This window comes from Peromyscus leucopus, chromosome 4 (genome assembly GCF_004664715.2).
Source record: "Peromyscus leucopus breed LL Stock chromosome 4, UCI_PerLeu_2.1, whole genome shotgun sequence".
NCBI lineage: Eukaryota > Metazoa > Chordata > Mammalia > Rodentia > Cricetidae > Peromyscus > Peromyscus leucopus.
In genome coordinates, this window is record NC_051066.1 from 42,570,318 (window position 1) to 42,595,243 (window position 24,926).

Consider the following 24,926-nt stretch of genomic DNA (forward strand, 5'->3'; position numbering starts at 1 on the left):
TGTTTGAGTATATACTCAGGTGTGCTATAATTGAATTATATGTTAGCTCTATATTTAATTTTTTGAGGAACCTCTTTACCAATTTCCAGAGTAGCTGAACTGACATAAATCCATACCCATATTGCATAAGGTTCAATTTCCCTGATATCCTTGCCAGCACTTGGAATTTTTGTTTTCATATGAGGGTGTCTTAGGGTTTTTTAATAAATCGTTTTAACTGAGATGAGATGGAATCTCGATATAATTTTGATTCACATTTCCCTGATGGATAGTACCAGTGAATCTTTTTTTCATGTGTCTATTGGCTAGTTGTATTTATCATTTTTGAGAACTAACTGTCCAGTTCATTTGCCCACTTACTGACTTACTTGTTTGTTCTTCTGATGTTTAACTATTTTTGAGTTCTTGATACACTCTAGATATCAATCTCTCATTTTTCTCATGTTTTTCATCAATCTCCCATTCTGTAGCCATTTTTTCACTAAGGTAAATGTTTTTTTTTCTTCAGTGCCAAAGCTTTTTAATTTGGTGCAATCCCATGTATCAGTCTTGGCTGTTATTTCTTGAGCTGTTGGAGTGTTTTCAGAAAATAGTTTTCAGTGCCCATAACCTGAAGCATTTCTTTCTGTTTTTCTCTGGTGGTTTTAGAGTTTCCAGTCTTACTTTAAGATCTTTGATTCCTTTTTTAGAAAATATGAAAGGAGTTTATTATTCAAAATGTCAGAGAAGCATCTTTTCACTGGAGATGAAGATTTGCACTTGATTGCAGAGAGTTCAGTAACAAGTCTTGTGATTTACTCAGCTTAATTACCTTGACCTCTCCATGAGGACCATAAGATCATTGGCCATCTTTTTTGCTTTTGGTTTCTAGAGATAAGGTCTAGAGTTTCCTAGGTTGGCCTGTCATTCACTGTGTAGCCGAGGATGACTTGAGTTCCTGGTTTTAGTGCCCCACTCCCAAATGCTAAGATTACAGGCACATATCCCCCACGAGTGGCTACAAACATTGTATCTTCTTGATGTGGCCTTACCTTTATTAATATGTAATAACTTCCTTTCATGTCCTCCAAACAACTTTAGCTTCAGATCTGCTTTGCCAGACCTGAGTAGAGCTGTGCACCCTTGTTTTCAGATTTCGTTCAGGTGAGATTCTCTTCTTGCATCTTTCCACTTTCCATCTGTTTCTGTCTTTCCTGGTGACTTGAGTTCCATGAGTCTCATTTCGTATCCCGTTTAGCCAGTATACATGCTCTGATTGGAGAGTCAGGACACTTTACATTTAGGGGAATTAAAGATACGTGTTAATTTATCCCTGACTCAGTTTGCTGTTTTACTGAGGTTTAATGACTAAATGAATTTTTATATGTTGATTTCTTCCCATTCCTCCTTTTTTTAATGCTGTCATGATTGCATGTATTTTTATTCCTCTTCTATGTGGAGTAATGCTTTAAGTATCTGCTTCGTGTCTGGCTTAGTGGACATGAATTGCTGTAGTTTATGCATGGCATGGAAGGTCCTTTTTCTCACTCCATTTTAAAAATGATCTTACTGGGTGTTGTAACCCTGTTTGGCAATTATTTTCTTTCAGAGACTGATATATGTTAGTACCTGCTCTCCTGGCTCTTAGAATTTCCTCAGAAAGTCTTCTGTTCTGAATGGTTTAGCTTTGAAAGGATCTTAGCACCTCCCTCGGGCTCTTTCTTCATTTTGCTGTGTCAGCATTTTTACTATGCTGTGACCTGGAGATGTCACTTTCTGGTCATGCCTAGTTGGTGTGCTGTGTCCCCTGTTCACTCCCTGGCCTTCTTTGCTCCACTGGACTAGTCCGTTGGCCATGCTTTCCACTCTTTTTTTTGATTCATGGAGCTTTTTCATTTCTACAACTGTTTAATCTCTATCTCCTTACTAAGGGTCTCATCCAAGTGGCTGAATTTCATGTGCAAATCTTGAGTGGATTTCTTTATTAAAGTTGTCTGTTTCCTCTAGGCCTCTTTGCGGTCTCATTGATCGTTTTTTGAATGTTTGGCATTTTTAAAGTTTGGCACGTAAAGCATTCACTGTCTTTGACTCTGGTTTTGGAGGGATCTGGGAAAGCAGCTGAGCGGCTAGAGCGCTTGTGTCTCATGCATGAAGCCCTGGGTTCGATCCCCAGCAGTGTACAAATTGTGGTGGCACCGGCCTGGAGCCACAGAACTTGGGAGGTAGAGACAAGAAGACCAGAAGTTCTAGGTTATCCTCATTTATAAAGGATGTTCGGGGTCAGCCTAGGCTACATGAGAGCCTGTGGCCGAAACAAAACAACAACAGCAATAAAATGTGGAGAAGTCCTGTTGTTGCCTTGACTGGTCATGGTTCTTATCTTTCTACCCTTCGATTCATGCATCTATGGGATGGATGTGTGTGGTGGTTTTAATTTGGGGACTTTTCCATGAGCAGCATTCTTTGTGGGTTCCATTCCCAATAACACTTAAATAAAAGCAAACAAAATGACACAATAGGAATAAATCAGGTGTAGAAATATCGATCATAGAAACGAAGACAACTACTCTACCTGCAATAGCCACAAAAAAAAAGAGCATGATTAAAAAAAAAACACACACACACACGAAGCATAAAGTATGAAGCTAAAAAGATTAAAAGTGAAATTAATAACAATAAAAATGAAGTTAGTATAAGGAAAGGGGGAAAGAAAGAAGCAAGATTTTATAGATGAAACAAGCGGGGGGCGGGGGCAGGAATGAATCTGTGGCTCTATCAATGCACCTAAGGACTGCAAATTTCCAAACCTAGACATGTCCCCCAGGGGCTTTGTAAAGTAGGAAAAGCAAGCACAGCTCTCCCTTAGAGGTTCTACAGGGGAGGGGAGAACCCTGGGAGCCAGGCACTCTGCCGACCCAGCTCAGTACTTTACATATCTGCTCGGTGCTAAACTATCTTCAGTGGGGAAAAATCTTCAAAAATCAAGTCACCTGCTGGACCTGGGCTCAGAGCGTTTTGCCCCACACAACATCGAATCCTACATGGTATGGGGCAGCTGCAGAAGGTGTGCCCAGCTGTAGCCCTCTGAAGTATGAGGAACAACAGAGTGGCTTTCTTCTACAGTTGGCCTGTCCTGCAGGAGGAAGGACAGCCAGCCAAGGCCTGGACTAGAAGAATTGGGGCTTTTAGGAGCTGGAGGTTTCTCTTGGAGTTCTAGCTGTCAGCCTGCTCTCAAAGGCGCTGCCAGCACACTCCAGACTTACCCTGTGGATGGCTTCCATCACAGACACTCGTTTTGCCCCTCTTCATCAATGCTAACAACTAGATGGCAGAGTGTTGCTTTCCCAATAGTCTTGGCTCAGCTGGGTTAAAGATCACCCAATGCTGTGATTACAAGGCTAATATAGTATTCAAACTTGGTCTGACACTGAATCCCATGGACTTTCTGCTTTTTCAGGCAGCCTGAAAAGCATCCTTTTAAACTGATGATGAAATGTATAGTTTGATTCCACTTTAAACATATACATATCTAGTATTTTTTTTCTTCCTCTTCTGTCTTATCAGATAGAGACTTGCACAAAACCAGATAGTTAACATTTGCACATTTTGGTAGGTGAGCTGATTCATTCCTATCTTATCAGATAGAGACTTTCACATAATCTAATATTTAACATATGTACATTTTGGAAGGTCAGCTGTTCCATTCCATAGCTGAACAATATCATGAATTCAGATGAACTGTGGTAAATTCAAATTGAATAGAATGTGTTTGTTACCAGAGAAAAGTACCTGACCACAACCCTTATGGCTCCATTTGTATAAATATTAATTGAGAAATATGACCCCTTAAATGTTGGGCTCTCTTCTTAAAAGCATGATTATTTTGGAAAATTAAAAAAAATGAAAAGGAGGCATGAAGGGAATGGAGGGAGAGAGTTAAGAAGATTTTAAGAGCAAGAAGGAGAGAAGAAAGAAGCTTATTTTGCCTTCTCTTGAACTTAAATTTCTGTAAATTATAAACCAAGTTTGCCTAAATTTGAAGCTTCACAGCCACTGGCACTGCAGACATTTTCTTCAATTTGCTTCCTTCCAAATCTGAGAGGACTGAGTCTAGTCTGTGCATTATACCTGGGAGCACAGATGCTGTTCCTGCTCTTTCTGTAGTTTCTCACAGATACAGCTTTTCCTTTCCAGTGTCTGTACACCTCTCCTTGCGTCTGTTTCCCAGTTGGTTGGACATTGTAAGAGATCACTGACGTAAATGACCTGCCATTTTTCATTCATTTTTATGTTTGTTTCTTAAGCAATATGTATAAATACAATGAACTGTTTTTAAAATATTTGCCTGATTTTAAACAAAATAGTTAGTAAGTTACATGAGTAAAGTGGACACTCACAAAGGCAAGTCATACATGGCAGGCAAGCTGCAAGCAGCAAAACATGTTTTTTCATAGTCATATAAACAAATAACAATAGCCAAGTGCAGTGAATAATCTGAAGTAAACTCACTTTAATAAGCTGAAGTAAACCTACAGCTGGGTAGGATGAAAAAGAATACTCCAAGAACAATTGCGTGTTTTTGAAGAAACTGAGGTCACAAGACTCTTCCCTTGGTTTCTTGGGATTTTTTCACACGAACTCAAAAATTCCTCACAGGACGCCATCTTGGACTATGTTCTGACAGAGAGGGGACAAGATGGGAGGGGAGAAGGAGAGAGAGAGAGAGAGAGAGAAAGAGAGAGAGAGAGAGAGAGAGAGAGAGAGAGAGAGAGAGAGAGAGAGAGAGAGAGAGAACCCAGATGTTGTACTAACCCCACTTTGAAAGAAGTAATACTGAAAATGTCAACCAAGTAAAGAAATTTTACCTAGGTACAATGGTAAGAGCCTCTTTAGTTTTGTGAGATATTTTCAAAGGTCATAGATCACAAACTATTAAGAAACTGTGCTTTATAATGACTCCTTTATAATAGGAGATTATGTTGATAACCACTTCTGCTTTCATACTGAAAAATACATAATATAAGCTTTCCCTGCAAGATTATCATTTTCACAGCAGAGTAGGTGGAGATGTGAAATATTTCTTAGACATCTCTGACTTCTAAGTGTGGGAGAGGGAAGAAGGGAGAAAGTCAAGAGTGCAATCTCTATCAAGTCTCAAGGGAATCTGGATATTTTCTTTTGAAACTTTTCTAAGAATCAGGTCACCTCTTTGTGTCGTGCTGAGAGCTGCTGGTAGCAATGGCTTTACCAGAGGCCACAGGAATATACAGAAGATGGCAATTGATAGTTCGGGTGTCAACCTACCAGATGAATAATCCTCTGATGGAAGAACCCCATTCAAGCAAAGCTTACGGAATCACAGACTCTGAACACTGTTGTTTCTGTTTGTAATTTCACATGTACAAAAACAGCTGTGGTATCTCCCCAACACCTGCACTGCAATGTGTGATCCCATATAACATGTACATGTAATCTTATGATCACATCTCAATTTTATGGACACTTATGTCTGTGGACTGTGTAAAGATGACTCATCATTAAGCTGTATAATTATGATAAATAGAAAATATACTAAGATATGCTTCATAATTAGGTCTGTTGTTCCACAAGGACTGTAAGAAACTTAAGTCTGTTTTATATTATTAACTCAGACTGACATAAAGAAAACAGCAATTTCTTCTCAGTTCTAAGACAAGCTACATACAATTAGCTGATTTTAGGCCTCAGAGAAAATTGAAACTAGACTGAATGCCTCATAAGTTACACCTTCATAGATAATACACAAGGACAAATTCCTAGGTGTCTTATTGTAGAACCAAGGTCAGGCATAAAGCAATTTTGGTGCTAGTTCTCCACTTGCTAAAAGTCTGGCTGATAAAAACCTAACTCTCTGCACAAATTCCTCAGCAGCTTGTTGTCATGGTTACTTACTCCCCTCAAATGTAACTTTTTACATTGCTTTCCTGGGGAGGTATATAGGGAGAGATAGAACAGGAGAGAAGAGAGAGAAGCTTGAGAAAAATAAAGAGAATGATTACCAGTACATGTATGAGCCGTTTCCCTCAGATAAATAAGAATTACTTCTAAGTCCTGCTACTTTGAGGCTTTCTCTTTGCAATCCTGGAGCAGTCCTGGGAGCTGGTCTCATAGGCTACAATAGTGTCATGATTGACGTCTATATTTGTGATAAGCCAGGAGTTGTATTTTTGGAGATTCAGTGGTGGAGAGGGTTTGTCTTCTTGGTTATCTTTCATTTAATTTACATCATAGCATTTTATTACTCTAAGTTTATGAAATCATTGTAAGCATGTCTGTAGTGTAAGCAATGGTTCAAATAGAGGAATGGGATTCTGTTTGGCCCATTGAGAATTTACCTTTTACCAACTTTTGGGAAAGAGAGGTACCTTTACAACTGAGGTTGTTGAGATTGTTGGCTCTAAACACTACAGTGTGCATCTTTCCACACAGAAGGAAGTAACCTGGGCTGACATATGGAGAAAGATGTGGTTTGGTTATTTGTAATATAGCTAGCATCATATATAAACTCTGGACTTGAATGGATACATTGTGTGAATTTTTATTGAAATTATTTCCCTCTATTCATCTATGATGTACTTCAAGTTAACATATAAACTCTACTAAAAGTTCTACATATACATTAATTTTACTATATTTCCTTTTAATTATTTTTGTTGGTTTTTTTTGTTGTTGTTGTTGTTTTGTTTTTTGGTTTTTCGAGACAGGGTTTCTCTGTGTAGCTTTGCACCTTTTCCTGGAACTCACTTGGTAGTCCAGGCTGGCCTTGAACTCACAGAGATCCGCCTGGCTCTGCCTCCCAAGTGCTGGGATTAAAGGCGTGCGCCACCACCGCCTGGCTAAAATGTGTATCCCAGGCTGTCCTCGAACTCCAGATCCACCTGTCTCTGCCTCCTTCAGCAAATCCTACCGGCCTGCGCCACCAGAAATGGCTTAATTATTTTTATACCTCTCTTTTTAAGTTAGTGATAAATAATAGATTATTAATTAAGATAAATAGGATTGGAGTGGTAGCTTGAATGAGAACAGTTCCCATAGGCTCCTGTGTTCAAATACTTGGTCCCCATTTGGTGGAACAATTTGGGAAGGATTATGAAGTACGGCCTTGTTGGAGGAGGTGTGTCACTAGGGGTGGGATTTGAGGTTTCAAAAGCCTTCCTCCATCTCCAGTATGCTCTCTGCTTCCTGTTTATGGCTGGAGGTGTGAGCTCTCAGCTTCTGATTGTGCTGCCTTCTGATTGTTACCTTTATTCTGCCATCAGGAACTCTAACTCTCTGGAACCAAATCAATGATTTCTGCTATCAGTTGCCTTGGTCATGGTGTTCTATCACAACAAGAGAAAAGTAACTAAGACAGTTGGGTAAGGAGTAGGGTTAAGGACAGAAAGAAATAACTTGTTCAGAGGGACAAATTATGTCTTCTTAAGTGTTATTCTTTTGTGAATAATAAATAGACACATAACATAAAAGAATATTTAACATTTTTATAATATATTATAGATATTACAAAGATCTTTGAAGAAAAGATGATTATCTAAAAATAAAGTTGGAATAATACTTAGTGGACAAGGAATATAAGAACATCATAGGTACAAAATTTTATTTGGTTAAATTCTTCCAAGAGGAAAAAAAATCAAACTCATCATATTAAGTTATGGAATTTGTTTTATTTCTACTAATAATTATAGACATATAATACAGAATAGCTTAAAGAAAGAACAGAATTATTATTTGAATTATATCTATGTGTAGTTTTATGCAAGTGTAGTGGTTTGATTTGGGGGGGTGCAATTGTCTTCAGTCTCAGAAGAGATTTGGGACTTTGGATATTAAGCAGTCTTGAGACTGTGATAGACTATGGAGATTTTTGAAGTTGGATTAAATGCATTATGCATTTTGATATGGCTATAAGTCTGTGAGCACAAGGAAGTGGAATGTGGTGGTCTGAATAAAAACGACCCCCATAAGCTCATGTGTTTGAATGCATTGTCACCAGGGAGTGAAACTATTTGAAAGAATTATAAGGATTAGGGGGTGTGGCCTTATTGGTTTAGATGTGGCCTTGTTAAAGGAAGTCTGTCTTTGGAGGTGGGCTTTGAGGTTTCAATAGCCCATACCAGACCCAGGCTCTCTCTCTGCCTATGAATTGGGATGTAACTCTCAGTGATTGCTCCACTATCTGCCTGCATGCTGCCATGCTCTCTATCATGATGATAATGGACTATGTCTCTGAAATAGTAAGCAAGTCCCCAATTAAATGCTTTCTTTCATAAGAGTTGCCTTGGTCATGATGTCTCTTCACAGCAGTAGAACAGTGACTAAGACGGCACGTCATATACAGGGACCTGGGCCTAACCATATCTTTCTTCATATGTCAGCCCAGGTTCCTCCTATGTGTGTGGCATGATGCCATTGTAGCTCTTAGATCCAGTAATCTCAACAACCCCAGTTGAAAAAGCACCTCCCTTTCCCAACAGTTAAAAAAGGAAGGTTCTTAGTGGGCCAAGAAACACCCCGTGTTTCTCTCTAAACCATTCTATATATTACAGGTATTAAGTGCTCTAGTTGGCTGTACCTGAGATGTTGCCCTGCTTCTAGGGTCAGGGATTGAATTGTTGCCCCACATACTAAATGATTCAAGAACTGAGGACCTTTTCCTAAGGTACAAGGTGCTTCAACAACAGAGAAATGAGTATTGGTCAAGTGAAAGCATTTGGTCACAGAGGTTATAAACAGACTAGCATAGAGGAATCAATTCTTTCTTGTTGGGCAATGATGGTCAAAAGAAGAACTTGATGTAGAGACAGGCTTATCATTTAGAAAATGGTAAGTGACTATAATCAGATTCTCAGTTGAAAACCGGTTTTTTTTTTGCTATTATGGTGTTGTTTGGATTTCCTGAGACAGAAGAGTGGAAATCAGGAAATGAATCATACAGTTATTTCAGCTTGATTTGTTTAATTTATTCATGAAGGCCATTATAAAATATGCAAAGGGAGGGAGAGAAACTGCTCCTGTACTATAATTATGCAGGTCTACCAGCAAGCTTTGATTCTCCTCTAGAGAGAATCTGCCTCAGGGTGTGGTCACTGGTGAGCTCTTACTGCATCTATTTTAGGCTTCAAAAGGCCTAAATGTAGGTGTGTGTTTAATTACTTTTCATTCAATTGTTAAGTGAAATTCAGTTCTAAGAGAACGATTTAGCAAGTACTGCTGTTTCAGGCATCAGCCATAAGACTAGACAATGTTGTGGGAGTGCTTTCAACTGTACTAAGGCAAAGAAAATGACCAAAGAGGAGGAAAATAAAGGAAGAAGGGGGAAAGTAAAATGGAAGGGGTGAGCACCTAGCACAGGAAGGGAACCTTCAGCACGTGCCTTGTGATTTATCCTGAGGTGGCCTGCAGCTGTGAACCAGCAGGTCAAGCCATTTTCTTCTGGGTGCAGGTTCTTAATTCCCTTCATCTGTTTTGTTTCTTTTGGTTGTTTCTAGTCTCTATTGAGCATCCGAGGCTCCCTTTTCTCTCCAAGACGCAACAGTAGAGCAAGCCTTTTCAGCTTCAAAGGTCGAGTGAAGGATATTGGTTCTGAAAATGACTTTGCAGACGATGAACACAGCACATTCGAGGACAATGACAGCAGAAGAGACTCCCTGTTTGTGCCACACAGACATGGAGAAAGGCGTCCCAGCAATGTCAGCCAGGCCAGCCGTGCCTCCCGAGGAATACCTACTCTACCCATGAATGGAAAGATGCACAGTGCAGTGGACTGCAATGGCGTGGTGTCTCTGGTTGGAGGCCCTTCTGCCCTCACATCTCCTGTAGGGCAGCTACTACCAGAGGTAAGGCCTATTAAAACAGCAGCCAAAGCCACAGAAGGAAAAGGGGCACTAGTGCATTCAGGAATGAGGGGTTTGATTTCTACAGGCAATAATTTTCCTGCATCTTTTCCAAGGCAAAGAGATTTTTGGTATTATCAAGCTATAGATTTATCTTGTCAAAGCCTTCTATACCTTCAAACAAATTAAGATCATACAAGGAGTTCCATAGAAGCATTTGTTCATTATTATTACTATAGCTTGAAATTCAACAACAACAACAACAAAAAAGACAAACCACATTTTTGCTGTGCAAAGATGTAATTATTATTATTGTTATTATTATTACTATATTATCATTGTTATTTATTTGTTGAGACAAGGTTTCCCTGTGTAGTCCTGGCTACCCTGAAACTCTGTTTGTAGAACAGGTTGGCCTTGAACTTAAAGATCTGACTACCTATGCCTCCCAAGTACTGGGTAAATGAAATACATGCACCACCAGGCTGGCAATATGATTAACTATTAAGAAATTCATGTGCATGATTATATAATTAAGCATTTCAAAGGTTTTGCCATCCTGTTCCTTTAAAACAACTTCACACTTCCACTTGCTCTCAGGTTGTCACTAATTATATCTAAATCCCTTAGTCACAATTCTCTCCATTTTACATAGAATGCCCTTTCCCCACCTCCCGCATCAATTCAAATGACCCAGCTACTGTACATCTGTTAGACTTTTTCTAATGGATTTCAACTTTCATATTATTACTTCTTATATGCAAAATTGTCCCAAATAAAGTGTATATAAAAGATTTTCAACTTAATAATGTATATCAGGATTCACCATTGATGGTTACCTTATAAAACAAGACACTCTTCATGTTGGCATTAAATAAAATGTCATTTGACCTTTATAAAATACTCCAGCCATATTGTTTGATCACATCACAGTGTCCTGAGCTGGGTTAAAATCTCCTTTGTATAATTACTTTTACGTAACTTCATTTTTTTTTAGGGGACAAGCCCTGTAGGATCCCATGATAATGGTCCAGTTAGTTTTCAGTCATTTCTTACAATAGCTGTTGCTCATCATTGATATCCCGTGGTCTCTTCTAAACTTTTTCTCCTGGAGAAGTTTCCAAGTATCTTGGAAAAATAGCAAGCCTCAAAGTGGTGGAACTTTGTTGTGAAGCAGACAAGAAGAATAACAAGGAAATGTCACGTCTCCTTAGAAAAATAATTTTAGCCAGCTATCCACAACACATTGTCCAGAACACTGCAGAGCTAATACATTAAACCCTCACAACCACCCATTATAATATTTACTAATTTATCTCCATTTTCCAGAGGAGGAAACTGAGGCCTGTGCATGGTGGCACTAAGATTGTGTGCCAGCTACAGGTGTGCTGGCTACAGGCCCTACTACATTCCACTCATAGTGAAATACAACACTCCATTGAATTTTCTTAAATGGGAAAAAGAGATGTGTAAGGAAGAAAATACATTTAAATCAGTGTTTCCTCTTTTTTTTTCATTTTTTGGCTTTTGGTTTTTTTGAGACAGGGTTTCTCTGTGAAGCTGAACTCAAAATCACAAAGATCTGCCTGCCTCTGCCTCCTCAGTGTTGAGATTAAAAGTGTGAGCCACCACTGCCCGGCTAAAACAGTGTTTCTTTTTTATTTTTAAATTCTCAAAAATTAAAACATAGTTTAATTAAAATACCAGAGACACATAAAGCAAACCAACAAATAAATCAAATGTCTTTGAATAACCCTAATGTAGAATGTGAGAAAGCTCTATAATGGAAACACTGATAAAAGAAAGTGAGGAAGACATTTGGAGACAGAGACATGTCATGCATGCAGGCAAGTGCTATTCCAGCAAGCTACTATGAAGCCAGTTCCAAAATATTTATGGAGTACTGGAATGCTACTGTTTTGATGGGCAGATAAAGAACAAACCTGTGTTTCTTAAGCTGTGCTTAAGCTTTCTCAGAATGAGTCTCAGAAATGGAAATTTCAATTTTTCTACCTACACGCAGAACTACTCTGACTGAAGCTATGAAGAGGGGCCCTGGAAATCTTTTTCTTAAGAAACATTCTATCCACATGGTTCCTGAATACAGAAGTTGTTCTATCATAGATCTCCATACCACTGGGATAAAAATCCCAATGTCGTTGCATGAATATAAGTATGGATCCAGATATCAGCACTGTCCTGGCATTAATCATCATATGTGTATCCTATCAGAAAAGGTAGAATACATAAAGGCCGTTGGGCTTAGTTTGAAGCCAAGCCTATTGTACCCTGATAATCTGCAAATTCCCACACCTGCATTCTTTCAGGAATGAAGTCAATGCTTTGGGGCAAGATTCTGTCCTGTGGAAGGAGCTGAAGGGACCCACACAACTGGCAGGCTTTGGGATCCTGCAGAGGGAACATGCAAACAGAAAACAGACAGCAGCGAGCAAACGGCTCGTCCCAAAGCACACTATTTCCTGTTCTTTACACATATATTGCATTGAGACAATTAACTTCAGAGCAATTATCTGAGTAATCACTAGGGATTTTGGAATCTATCATCAAAACGTACATAGATCTGGAGTTTTGAATGTAGTTTTGCCTAAAGCAGAAGAGATGGAATGACATTTATCTGACCTCTACATTATTCTTTAAAAAAGTGTTCCTCTTTGAGGAAGTAAAATATTTCCATTTTGTGAGCCCATCTTTACGTTAATAGTTTTATTTTCAGTGAGGTATTTTCTCTTTTCTTTTTGGTTCAACTTCTTCTTTATCTTGAAGTCAAGTTGAGGTGACTGGATGGGTCTTTATCACCATTCATGATAACATCAGTTGAGTGGAAACCAGTTTTGAAAATACATGATCATGCAAATCAGTAAACACAGCAGTAATGTTCATTGCTCACATCACAGTGAGGTTCAGATTAATAAGCAGCAGCCAAGTTGCTCTTTAAGCAATGGCAAAAACACAGAACTGAGAGTACCTTATTTATGGTCAACTCACCCAGACCTGCATTTGAAATGCTTGAGATTTTCCCTTTGTCCTATGACAGTTAAATTTATGTTTGACATCCTGAGGTAGGAACATGTTTCTACCCATTTCCAAACCTGGAAAGTTTTCTTTAGAGTAGGGAAGAATTGAGTCATGGTATGATTGCTAAACTCCAAAGCACCACCAATTGGTTTGTCCTCAGAATTTCAATGTTTAGGTAGCTCATCTGTAAACAGAGTTGTTTCATAAGAATAATATGAAAAGATAGTTTAGCTAAAAAATTGATAGAGATATTAGCAAATGATATTTGTCTCAAAAAACCAGAAGTGTTTTACATGTGGGCATCACATTTTAAGGGAACTATTATAGAAGTATATTGTATAATGAAGGTTTTTTTCACATCTGTCTGTAAAGATATAAAAGCCGAACCTGGGAACATCAGGAACAATGCATTTCAGTTTGAAGTTGGGGGTTGAAATAGGTGAGATGCTCAGAGTTTATCCAGTACATATTAATTTTGGTCTTTCCAACCTCAATTGCTAGCATGGAGGAAGCTCACTCTGGCAAACTTGGGCAACCCAGAAGACTGAGGATCTGGTGGGCTTTCATAAACAATCCTCATGTGCTACTTCTAGAAATGTCACCATGAACTATTGTGGTCTAGATATGAAATATACACCATAGCCTCACACGTTTTAATCATTGGTCCCTCGCTGGTGGCACTATTTGGGAAGGTTGTGAAACCTTAGTGGGTGGAGAACAGAAGGAGATGGTGAGTCACTGGGGGTGGGAATTGAGGCTGCATAGCCTGGTCCCGCTTGCTGCTCACTTCCTGAGTGCCGATGTGATGTGACAAGCCAGCTCCCTACTGCTGCCACTATTCCTTCCACCATATCCTTCCCTGACTGCCACCGTGTCTTCCCTGCAATAGGGGGCGCTGAACCCACTTGAACCTTCTGTGAGCCAAAACAAAGAATCGTTCCCTTGAGTTGCTGTGGTTTGGTATTTTTTACCACAGCAATAAGAAAGCAAGGCACTGCTTACATGTCAGAAAGCAAGCATGGTAAACTCTTGGTTAAGCAGCATCTACAAATGGAGTACTTTCAGGTTTGTTACCCAAGAATAGTGATTGTCTTGTTGTCTGGAATTGAAGGGCACAACTACTGAAACAGAAATAAGAAAGAGAAAGTCCAGTTCTTACCATGTATCCATGGACTTGTTGGAAGACCCTTCGAGGCAAAGAGCAATGAGTATGGCCAGCATTTTGACCAACACAATGGAAGGTATGTCAAAAGTTCCACACCATCGCCCTTTAATAGTAGGTTGGTAATGATGTGAAACTCCTTGCCTAAATTTCAAGGCAATACTTTCCAACCCAATACCACACCACCACTTCTTTTGAAAGGTAAAGTCAAATCAGTGCATAGAACATGGAATCTACTGTTTTGCGTAGATTTTGAAACAAGCCTCCTGGAAACTGCTACAGATTCAAGGTACATTTGGAATACGGCTGTCAGAGCTTAATTTCTAAACTCTTGAAGCTTGATGATGACATTAGTAACAATGTAATGATTTATGCTTATTGCTATGGTGCTGACACATTTGACAAGCTATAAAATATAACAAGATAACACTTTATAAAATTTATTGTCTCAACCAGAATTATAAATAAAAGTGTAAGTTAAGGTGTCATGCCTCCTTGAAGCTATATTTAAAATTTTACAATTCTACTTTTGTTCTTTGCTTCTTTCTCCCTGTCTCCATCCATGTATCTCTGATGAAATATTATATCAGCTTCTACTTTGCTTGAAGATTATATCTGAATAGCTAGCATAGTATTTATAAGTCTGGTTTTCATACTACCAAAATGAAAGTTTGGGAAACAGCTTAATTTTATCACTTACAGGCTATACCACAGGTTAAATGTATTAATTTATGATTTGAATTTCATTTTTCTGCCAAAATGTGGACTGTAATGTTTAGGTATAAAGTTATTATAAGGATTAAACAAGGCGACCCATGTAAAGCAGTCCTGTACTTTGCATGCTGAAGACCGTCAACAGATGCTATGGTTATTAATTGTTCTATCGTGCTACTTTTGTAAATTCATGTGGGTTTTTATATTGTAAGTGAAATCAACAACTGTCAACTTCAGTACATAGAAAATAGATTCATCTAAAATGTATTCATGTATAATCCCCACCCTGGTTGTTCATATCTTCCTCATTTTCCCTTTCTCCTTTCATATAAAGTGTATTCAGTCTCATCATCTTTCACAAGTCTCCCTGATTCCCATTCCCAGATGTGTAAAAGTGTGTTTGAATATGTAAGTCAAAAGAGAAAGCTAAGAAGGAGCATATGGGTGAGAAAAAAATGAGTGTGTGCATGACTTTATTTTTTAAAACTCAGTTCAAATTTTACTAGATATATACACTGTATCTTAATCATATCTCCACTCCCTTCCTCCTCTTCCCTGGCCCTCCTCCCAGTATATCTCCCTTCCCAATTTTAGTTTCTTCAGCGACTGGGTAGATTCTTAGAAAGAATATTTTTCAGTCATAATGCAAAAATCTCATGATCTCAGTATCAAAAATCCTGAAAGTCATAACCAGAAAAAAATGACCGTAATAGATGACTCTGTCATCATAGACAAGATGTTGGTACAAGACCCAATTTTCTCAGAGTCCTGATCTTTTCATTGGCTTCAATGGAATATTAAACTCTAGTCCATTCTTCCCCAACCTTGCCTGCCTAGCTCACACTCCTTCTTCCCCCCAGCTGCCAGTAGCTTGCTCCTCCCTATCCCTCCAGGTAAATCTTTTGAAGAGTCTCTGGTCTTCTGCTCCTTGCCATAGCAAAACCACTGAGAGGAAGGGGCCAGTGGTTCTGCTTCTGATGTCAGCAGCATGGCTGCTCCCCAAAGCAGGAAGTAGAGAAGGAGCCAGGGTAAGTCTGAACTGACAGTCACACTTTGCCCTTCTAGTAGTGTTAAGTTCGAACTAATGTAAGGAATAACTGAAGGAAAAAACAATCAAACTGTCACCAATTGGACTTGTCCATGGATTGACATCCAGAGCTCAGAATGAACACACACACACACACACACACACACACACACACACACATCTTTCTCCATGGAAACACGTCTCCTGGAGTTGGTCAGAATGAGTGGGCTGCTCTAGAAATTAGAAGAACCTAGGAAGCAACAGACTACAATATTTTGTTTTTAATGTCTTCAGAGCTTTTGTGTGAATGAAGTTTGTTTTAGTGAGATAGTTTGTTAAACTTCATTCTTTTTTTTCCCATTTGTGATATAAAATGAAAGCCTGATATTTCCTTATTCAGTTACATCTGAACAGTTTGAACATGACACTGTGGGGCAGCAGTCTTGTGCACATAGCATGAATAGTAAAGTTTACTTTGATACAGTCCTGTTCTGTTCCCATTAATAATGGGGCGATTTCTTAGCAGTTATTATCTGTTTATTTAAATGTGGTTTCTTCTAAAATTTGGTTCATTTTCCCTTTCATGAATGAGGCTTGTTAATGCGGCTGGCAACTTTTGCTTCCTTTCATTTCAACTACAGCCAACTCTCCATTATCCAAAGTAACGAATAGTTGCGCTTAAAGATGAGCAAAATTTATTTTAAAATGCAAAATTGTATAGAAATGTTTCATGGACACACTTTGGGTGATGTGTATGTTGGGGAATAAGTTAAAAGTACTGAAGAAATTGAGAAGAATTAAAAAGATTAAAAACTTGGCTGTCGCTGCCTCTAAGGTGGGAACCTCCCACAGGAATAATGGAGAAGTGGTTGTAGTCTTCTTCTGGATGCTTCGCTTGTTTCAAAGTGGGAGATATCCTATGGGGAATTAATAATTGAATGATTTTATTTTAGACTTAAGGCAACTTTGCTCCGGCTTTTCCTAGAATCAAGACCATCAGCACCTGCTGAATTTTCCCTTTGAATGTTTCTCTAATTTCTTTTTTTTTTCTCTGCTATGCTATTTGCTTTTCTTTTTCTATTAAATCAAAGCTTGTATAAATTAAAATGAATCTTATTCTGATAGCACATAGACAGAAAATTTGCAGCTTCTCTTCTATTATTTGTTGCAAATTATATGATCTTCTTTTATTTCCTATGTGAACATGAACTTGTTTGGGAGTATTGAAAAAATCTATAAAGTAATAATGCATATATTAAATAAATGAAAATGGACAATAATTTTACTTATGGGATTTTTTTCTCCTATTTAACTGAAATATTCTTTATTGTTTGCCAAATTAAAAAACTGTAAGAGATGTAAATACAAAGTTCACTTGAAGAATTTCAGTATCCAAAGAGAAATTGTAAAGTGTCTAGCTTTAACAGAATTCCACTAACAGAGTTAAGAAAATAAATTGATTTTAAAAAGTGATAAATTTTATAGCATAAATAAATAGCAAATGTTTTTTTAACAGAACAAAGATCTAGCAACATGCTTCTCCATTTTCTATGCTGTCTCCTCCCTTATAAATTTTACGTTATTGTAAACTATATCAGTGGTGAAGAAATACCCTGGTTTCTACAAAACAGTGCTGAAGTGACTGGTCAGAAATCACATGCCCTGGAATGAACAAAAGAGGGTACTTGACTTCTTTCTGTTAATGGGAAGAAGGGATGGTCATGGTCACATGTTTGGCAGAGCAGGTAATCTTCTGCAATGGCATTGGCAGAAACTAAGAGATTTGGTATCCTTTCCCACTGAAGACTTCACTAAGTGACCATCTTACCAAAGGAAGATGGAAATGATAATTTTCTACCTCATATTTTCCCCCAAAAGTCATTGTCAATGTTTACCAAACAGGTAACATTGAGAAGGTCTCTGAATTGCTTAATTTTATAAGAAGTGATCAAAAAGCCTTGTAGACAATAGTCAGGAAAGTTTGATACTACACTGCCATTCAGCTTAAATCCTTATTAAGAGCACTGCATGTTTTTTTTTAACATTTTTAACATGAAGTTTTATGCCATATGTTTAATAAAATAGTTACAGATTTCACTATAGTAACATAAACAGGTCCAATATAAATGTATGAATTCTATGAATGTTTTGCATTAAATCTTGTATTTTATTAATAGTACTTGAATCTCACTTTGTAAAGTGTTAGCATGCTGACACTGAGGACCCCAGTTTATTCAATTGATTATTTCCCCCCCTTTTTGGTACTTTCTGGTTAAATTGATGTATGGAGAGCACACTAAATTTGTTGAACTTAACATGCAAGCCCATGTAACTAAAACCTTATTAATGTGAGAGGGTTTTTTTTAACTCAGAGGAGTTATTCCCTTGAATGTGCCTTCTTAGAATCCCTCCAATGATGTCTAAGAGGCTGAGGTTCCCTGTGACTCAGTGAGGTTGTTAGGGTGTCTCCTGGGGAGCCTTTGGAAATACACCCCAACCCTTGTTCTATCTGGAATATAGATGGACGTGTGAGTAATTAAAGTTCTGGATTTTGTTTCTTGTAGCCTTGTAGACAATTTTTTAAATCAGTATTGCAGATAGAGTCTTAGAAACTACGTCTATCTGAGAAACTCTGGGAAATTTATTAGCCTTTCTGTACCTACCCTTTCTGTGACTACAAACTCATAAATTTTTTCTGGCTCTTTCATCAGATTTTCATATCTTTTAAAAATACATTTAGATTATTTTTAAAGAATTACTTTCAACTTAAACCCAGGACCGAGTAATAAAAAGTAAAAGGTTTTCATGGATTTATTTACTTTTTCTTCCGTAGAGCTTGAAGAATCCAGACAGAAATGCCCACCTTGCTGGTACAAATTTGCTAATATGTGCCTGATTTGGGACTGCTGTAAGCCATGGTTAAAGGTAAAACACCTTGTCAATCTGGTAGTGATGGACCCATTTGTTGACCTGGCTATCACCATCTGCATCGTGTTAAATACGCTCTTCATGGCCATGGAGCATTACCCCATGACGGAGCAGTTCAGCAATGTGCTGTCTGTCGGGAATTTGGTAAGACTCCTTGAGGGCTCATCTTCCCACTGGTTCATGAATGTTATATTAGTTTTATGTGTTACTGTCAAATAAGATATGAACTCATTGACCATGTTCACCAAAGACACCAAAATCTCTTGCACCTTTTTTTTAAACAATAAAAGTAGGTCGCTACACTTAAACATAGTACAAAGGATTCAAGTGTAATTGGATTTAGAAATAGTTCCTTCTCTACTATAATGATAATTATGACCAGGCATAATGACACGTACCTGTAATGCCAGCAATTGGGAGATAAAGGCAGGAAGATCATACATTCTAGGGCCATCTGTGCTACATAGGGAGATACTACCTCAAAACAAACAAGGAAAGAAACATAAACAAAATCAGGGCCATCCAGATGGCTCAGTAAGAAAAGAAGCTTTTCTCAGAGTCTGATGACCTAAATTGAACACTTGATCCCAAAAGGTGAAAGAGAGTGAACTTCTGTAAGTTATCCACTGACATGTCATTTTATATATGTGCTCCCCAAAAAACACAAGAAAAATAAGTGAAAATATTATTTAAAAGCAAGATTATGCTAGGAATTTGGGAATATATACTTATATGTAATATAAAATGCTTATTAAGTGCTCATGAGTCTTAAACAAATACCTTAGAACATAATACATTTCTTATATTTGAATTGCACACTGTATGTGTTGTTTATTTTATTTTTGATAGATCTCAAGTGAGTCAAATGATAAAATATGTGCAATAAACACATATTTTATATCAAGTTCTACATTAAATAGCATACACACTTCATTTCTTTCCTCTCCTTCCCTTACCCTCCTGATGGAGACCATTTTAATTTAACAGTTCACTTGAGAAAAAAGATATTGTGGAACAGGATGTGTTCCTGAGGAGACCTACCTCAAAGTGCTCTGCCCTATTGGATACGTGCCTTTGTATAGCCCGAGGAAAGGAAATTTCACACAGAAACAACCTCTTTGACTTATGGTGGTCCTTTACCTTAGATTTGAATTGGTCACCTGTGTTTGATCATCATGCTTTGAAATTAGAGTCAAGGTTTTTTAGCAGCTCTAAGCTTTTGATCGGTTTAATAGATATTCAGCTGCTACAGTTGGCTGAGACTCAATTGCTTGGTTATAGGGCTCAGTCTAATTTAGTTGTCCATTTATTTACAAAGCAAGCTAGGTTACAGTTTACTATGTATGTTGGCAACTTTGGGCCAAACTTGTTCTCAAATTTAAAAAAAAAAAAAAAAAAAAAAAAACTGCTTTAGGACAAATTCACTTCACATCAATGCAGTAATTTGAAAAAGCAGAACTAATGAATTCTGATAGCACACAAACTCTTAAAATGTATTGGTCTTTTAAGAAGATAATAATGGCATCAGCCAAAGGGGCAAGACAGCACCAGAGAGTTTATTGATTGGTAGAGGTGGTATTTTTAAGGTGAGAGAAGGATGGAGTCTCTGTTGTTTTCTTAAAATCCCAACAGGGAAGCAACCTGTAGTAGGAACAGATTGAAACTATAGGCCACTTAAGAAAGCAAATACTTCATCAAGTTCAAGAGACAGCTGCCACAAAAAAAAGAGGAAAATTAGCTCAGAACAGGGGGCCAGTTTCCTTTTTAATACGAAGAAATACATCAAGTAGGGATGTCAGCACAATATGTTGGGTAACGAGAGACCACAATGAGGTTGGCTAACTCCAGTCACCAGTAAGAAATACTGAAAGTAAAGGGCAGAAAAAAAATTGAGATATGTGGAGAAGAAAGAGGGTCTGAAGTAACTGTAGAAAATGGAAATGGAAAACATTGATTTTATTTTCCAAAATTAACAATTGATAAAAGTCTTTACTGTCTTGAAGGCCACTAGTGACTGTGTTCATTACAGTTCACATAAAGTCTCCTCAGCACAAGTTTCATCTGCAGATCCATGGAAGGAGACACACCTATTGTAATTTGGCAGCTAGTCTGTGCTTCTGGGCAAACGCTTCAAGTTTTGGAGGACAAGAGGGATCAACCACAGCCAAGCACAGTGTACCCAGTGCACTTTTTGTATCAAAATCGGGGTGTTTATTTATTATCTGAATCTATATTTTATTACCTGATAAACCTTAAATATAATGAACAATTAAATGTTGGGTTGAATATAAAACATGCAGAAACATCAACTTGTTGCGTGCATGCCAATCTTTAAAATCCAGAGTTTGTGCTGGATCTGCTGTTGGCTGCGTTGTGGCTTTTTGAGAGTAGGCATTCCTAATATCAATTGCATTACTCATGTAGGTCTTCACCGGGATCTTCACAGCAGAAATGTTCCTCAAGATAATAGCTATGGATCCATATTACTACTTCCAAGAAGGCTGGAATATCTTTGATGGCTTTATTGTAAGCCTTAGTTTAATGGAACTCGGCTTGGCCAACGTGGAAGGATTGTCAGTTCTCCGATCATTCCGGCTGGTAACTAATTCGCAGTATCCATACTTTCTTTTGTAATTAATTAGTCTTCATTCTTTTCTAATAGCAGGTTCAACATATTTCACAAATATAGTATTATCAAAGACATATGAAAACGTTTGCCTTTCCCTGAAATGTAGTTCTTTTTTCATGATTGCTTTGATAAATATACTGTTCTATTCCAATAAACAGCCAGTAATGACTCTCTCTAGCAATCAAACAACAGATTTGATGGAGAAAGAAAAAATGGGAGACACACATCAGTCCAGATTGCAATCACCATAGTCAACAGAGTTATCTGATTTGTGTAACGATGCATGAGGCTCCACAGGGACCTTGGATTGCCTACTTTATCCCCTGAGAAGCTAGTAATTGGGACAGGGTGTATGTGAGGAGGAGAATAAAGACAGTACTCCTTGAATGTTTTTTCCCTCAGCCAGATCAGGAAGTTATCAAACCTTCTCTCTGAGAAGCACTGCCTATACTGTATTTTGATAATTTTAAACTAATTATCTTTCATTTGATCTTTTTATTTCATAACTATTTGCTTCTTTTTAAAATTAAATGACTACATATCATTTGACACATTTCTGTTAAGGGTTTGGAATATTTTATTGTATATGCTCTAACTAGGGATTGGTTCTATTTTCAAATAGTAAAGATTGACTACAGTTACCAACAAAAGTTCTTGTGGGTGATCTATTGCACTGCTAACTAATCTCAAGACTTTGATTTGATGTCTATTTGAGACTTCCCTTATGAATTTCAAAGTTCAAATTTGTGCTGAGATCCTTAGAACTATAATATCTCTCCCTAGTCTTCAATGAGAGTTATGCCTCTAATGTGAAACTAGAAGGATGCAAGATTTACAGAAAACAATTATAATAATCACATGACAGGCTAATATGGACGAGTTTTTAAGAAGAATGTTTAGTAAACTTTGTGATAATTCATACAAGGTAGGAAAATGGGGATCACAGTATCATTAGCAGCTTGTATAATGTACCAGGCGCTTTTTTATAAATTATCTCTTGGAATGAATTAAACAATCTGGTGCTTCTACTTACTCCTTTGAGTCACTTAGGTGTCATTAGATAATGCACTATTGTCTGCCTGATGCTTACTTAAGCAGCAGAAATGAAATGCTTCTGCTATTTAACTGATGGTGCTTTAGGGGCCTCTGCCAACCAATACCACCAATTTGTCAGGTACAGTGGCAAGGGGATGTGTACACTCTGTAATGACTTCATTCTTAAGTTACTAAAGACATCAAGGTTGAGAAAGTGCACCTTTCAGCTTAAGCCTCCTTCTAACATAATTCCTAAAAGGTATAGTCTAATATTATAGCAAGCTAGAGCTACAGCTAGATGGAAATCATATAAATTCTCCAAGAAATGTTCATCTTTCGCTTTTAACTTATCCAGAGTGTGCCATACATCATGATCTTTCAACTACACTGAAAAACATATTCACACTGGGCTGTTAAATAATAGCTCTACTTCTTTGAGAATGAGTCTCTGTGAATTAACCTACATGACCTTTAAATGTCTTAGTTAAAATCAAACAAACAACAACACTAAAAATATCAGAAAGCTTCCACAGGGCTCCCCCTATCCCTGTGTGTGCATGTGTGCGTGTATGTGTGTGTGTGTGCGTGTGTGTGTGTGTGTGTGTGTGTGTGTGTGTGTGTGTGTGTGTACAATATCTGCTACATTTGTTAGATAATTCTTTGACACATGAATAATCCATCATTCTACAGCTGACACATTTTTGCTATACATTTCTGTTGTAAATAAGAATACAGATACTTCTTCAAGGCAAGGTGTTAACAGTATTCTTATTTGATTTTTTTCTAGCTTAGAGTCTTCAAGTTGGCAAAATCCTGGCCCACACTGAATATGCTCATTAAGATCATCGGTAACTCGGTGGGTGCACTGGGCAACCTGACCCTGGTGTTGGCCATCATTGTCTTCATTTTTGCCGTGGTTGGCATGCAGCTGTTTGGAAAGAGCTACAAGGAGTGCGTCTGCAAGATTTCCAATGATTGTGAGCTTCCGCGCTGGCACATGCATGACTTCTTCCACTCCTTCCTGATCGTGTTCCGTGTGCTGTGTGGAGAGTGGATAGAGACCATGTGGGACTGCATGGAGGTCGCCGGCCAGACCATGTGTCTCACGGTCTTCATGATGGTCATGGTGATTGGCAACCTCGTCGTAAGTACTAAAATCCTTTTTCTTCTATTCATTCACAAATAGTACAGTTTTTTAAATGTTTGATTGAACAATGTTTTGTGTGTTAGGTAGGATTATTTTGTAAGGAGTTTATTTTCAGTTGTCTATTACTTAAAATTGCAAGAGTCACACATTTAGACTTCGGTAGTTTGCACACCCTCAAAATGCCTCTTGAACCAAAGTTCTTCCTTACTATTTCTATGGTGAGGAACCTGCTGGTTTTATATTTCCATACTAATGTGGAAGTATAAATAAAATCACTCACTCATTTTATTTACAATTATTAACAATAATGTATTTCAAAAATGTCTCAGTTTTGGGTTTCCTCAAAATTCAGGTGCTGTATGCCTTTAATCCCAGCACTCAGGAGGCAGAGTCAGGCGGATCTCTTTGAGTTCGAGGCCAGCCTGGGCTACCAAGTGAGTTCCAGGAAAGGCGCAAAGCTACACAGAGAAACCCTGTCTCAAACCCCCCCCAAAAAAAAAAATTCAAGTTAAAATCTTACTAAACATCTCAACTCAAGAATAATATTCAAAGGCACTTTGTACCTAGAAACTACAGTATGAGTCAGTAACATTGTCTTGAAAAAACAACCGTTTGTCATTTCTTTAGAACATCAACTGTTTCCAGCACAACTGCCCTGCATCCTGGAAGAATGGGTATGATAATAAGAAAAATGTGCCTCAGCCCAGGTCATTTACTGAGATAAAAGTTCATGTTTGGAATCTGAAAACAAAGCCCTGTATCTTACCTTCACATAATGGAAATATCGTTTTTCTAGGGTGGCTCAGTTTTCATTAAGGAATGTGGATCTGAAATAGCTATGGTTATGCTATAAAATTTAAACTATAGGGAGAAAGACGATTGTCCCCAAACTTAGGAACAGTACACCCTACAGCTGGGAAACAGGGAGTAGATTTTGTAAGAAAGAGCAGAGACTCATATATCAAACACTGAAGACTGAGCAGTTTCTGTGGATGGAAGTTCAGGATTGAGGTATCTGGGCTGTTCAAGCTCAGAGTCAGTCTTGAGATTGCTGTCAAGATGTTTACTGAGGGCACAGTCTTGATTGGGACGAGAGGAGTAGCTTCCAAGAAAGCTCCATCTCTTGACGGTTAGCAAGTGGCTCCAGTTCTTCTTTGGCTACTGGAGGAAGGCCACAGATCCTCTCCATAGGATTGTTGAGTGTCCCCATTACATAGCAGTCAGCCTCTTCCATTTCAGATAGTACCAGAGAGAGGGTGAGAAGACAGCCAATGTATTCTAATCCTGGAAATCACACTCAATAACTGTGCTGTGATCTGTTTACAAGAAGCTACTTATGAAAGGAATGCATATGGAACAGAAAATTAATTTCTAAGGGAAGAGTATCAGGTAATTCG

The 24,926-nt window shown here is 38.0% G+C and overlaps 1 protein-coding gene across 4 annotated transcripts in view; it reads left to right on the plus strand.

Moving 5' to 3' along the window:
• Positions 1-24,926, plus strand: part of LOC114704757 (sodium channel protein type 2 subunit alpha) — a 135,639-nt gene that overhangs the window by 71,093 nt on the left and 39,620 nt on the right. For all 4 annotated transcript variants that reach the window (XM_028886564.2, XM_028888833.2, XM_028887339.2 and 1 more), the window contains exons 12-16: positions 9,507-9,854; positions 13,999-14,128; positions 18,624-18,862; positions 21,143-21,316; positions 23,170-23,526. In XM_028886564.2, the coding sequence (XP_028742397.1) occupies positions 9,507-9,854; positions 13,999-14,128; positions 18,624-18,862; positions 21,143-21,316; positions 23,170-23,526 (1,248 nt within the window). The remainder of the gene's footprint in view (positions 1-9,506; positions 9,855-13,998; positions 14,129-18,623; positions 18,863-21,142; positions 21,317-23,169; positions 23,527-24,926) is intronic.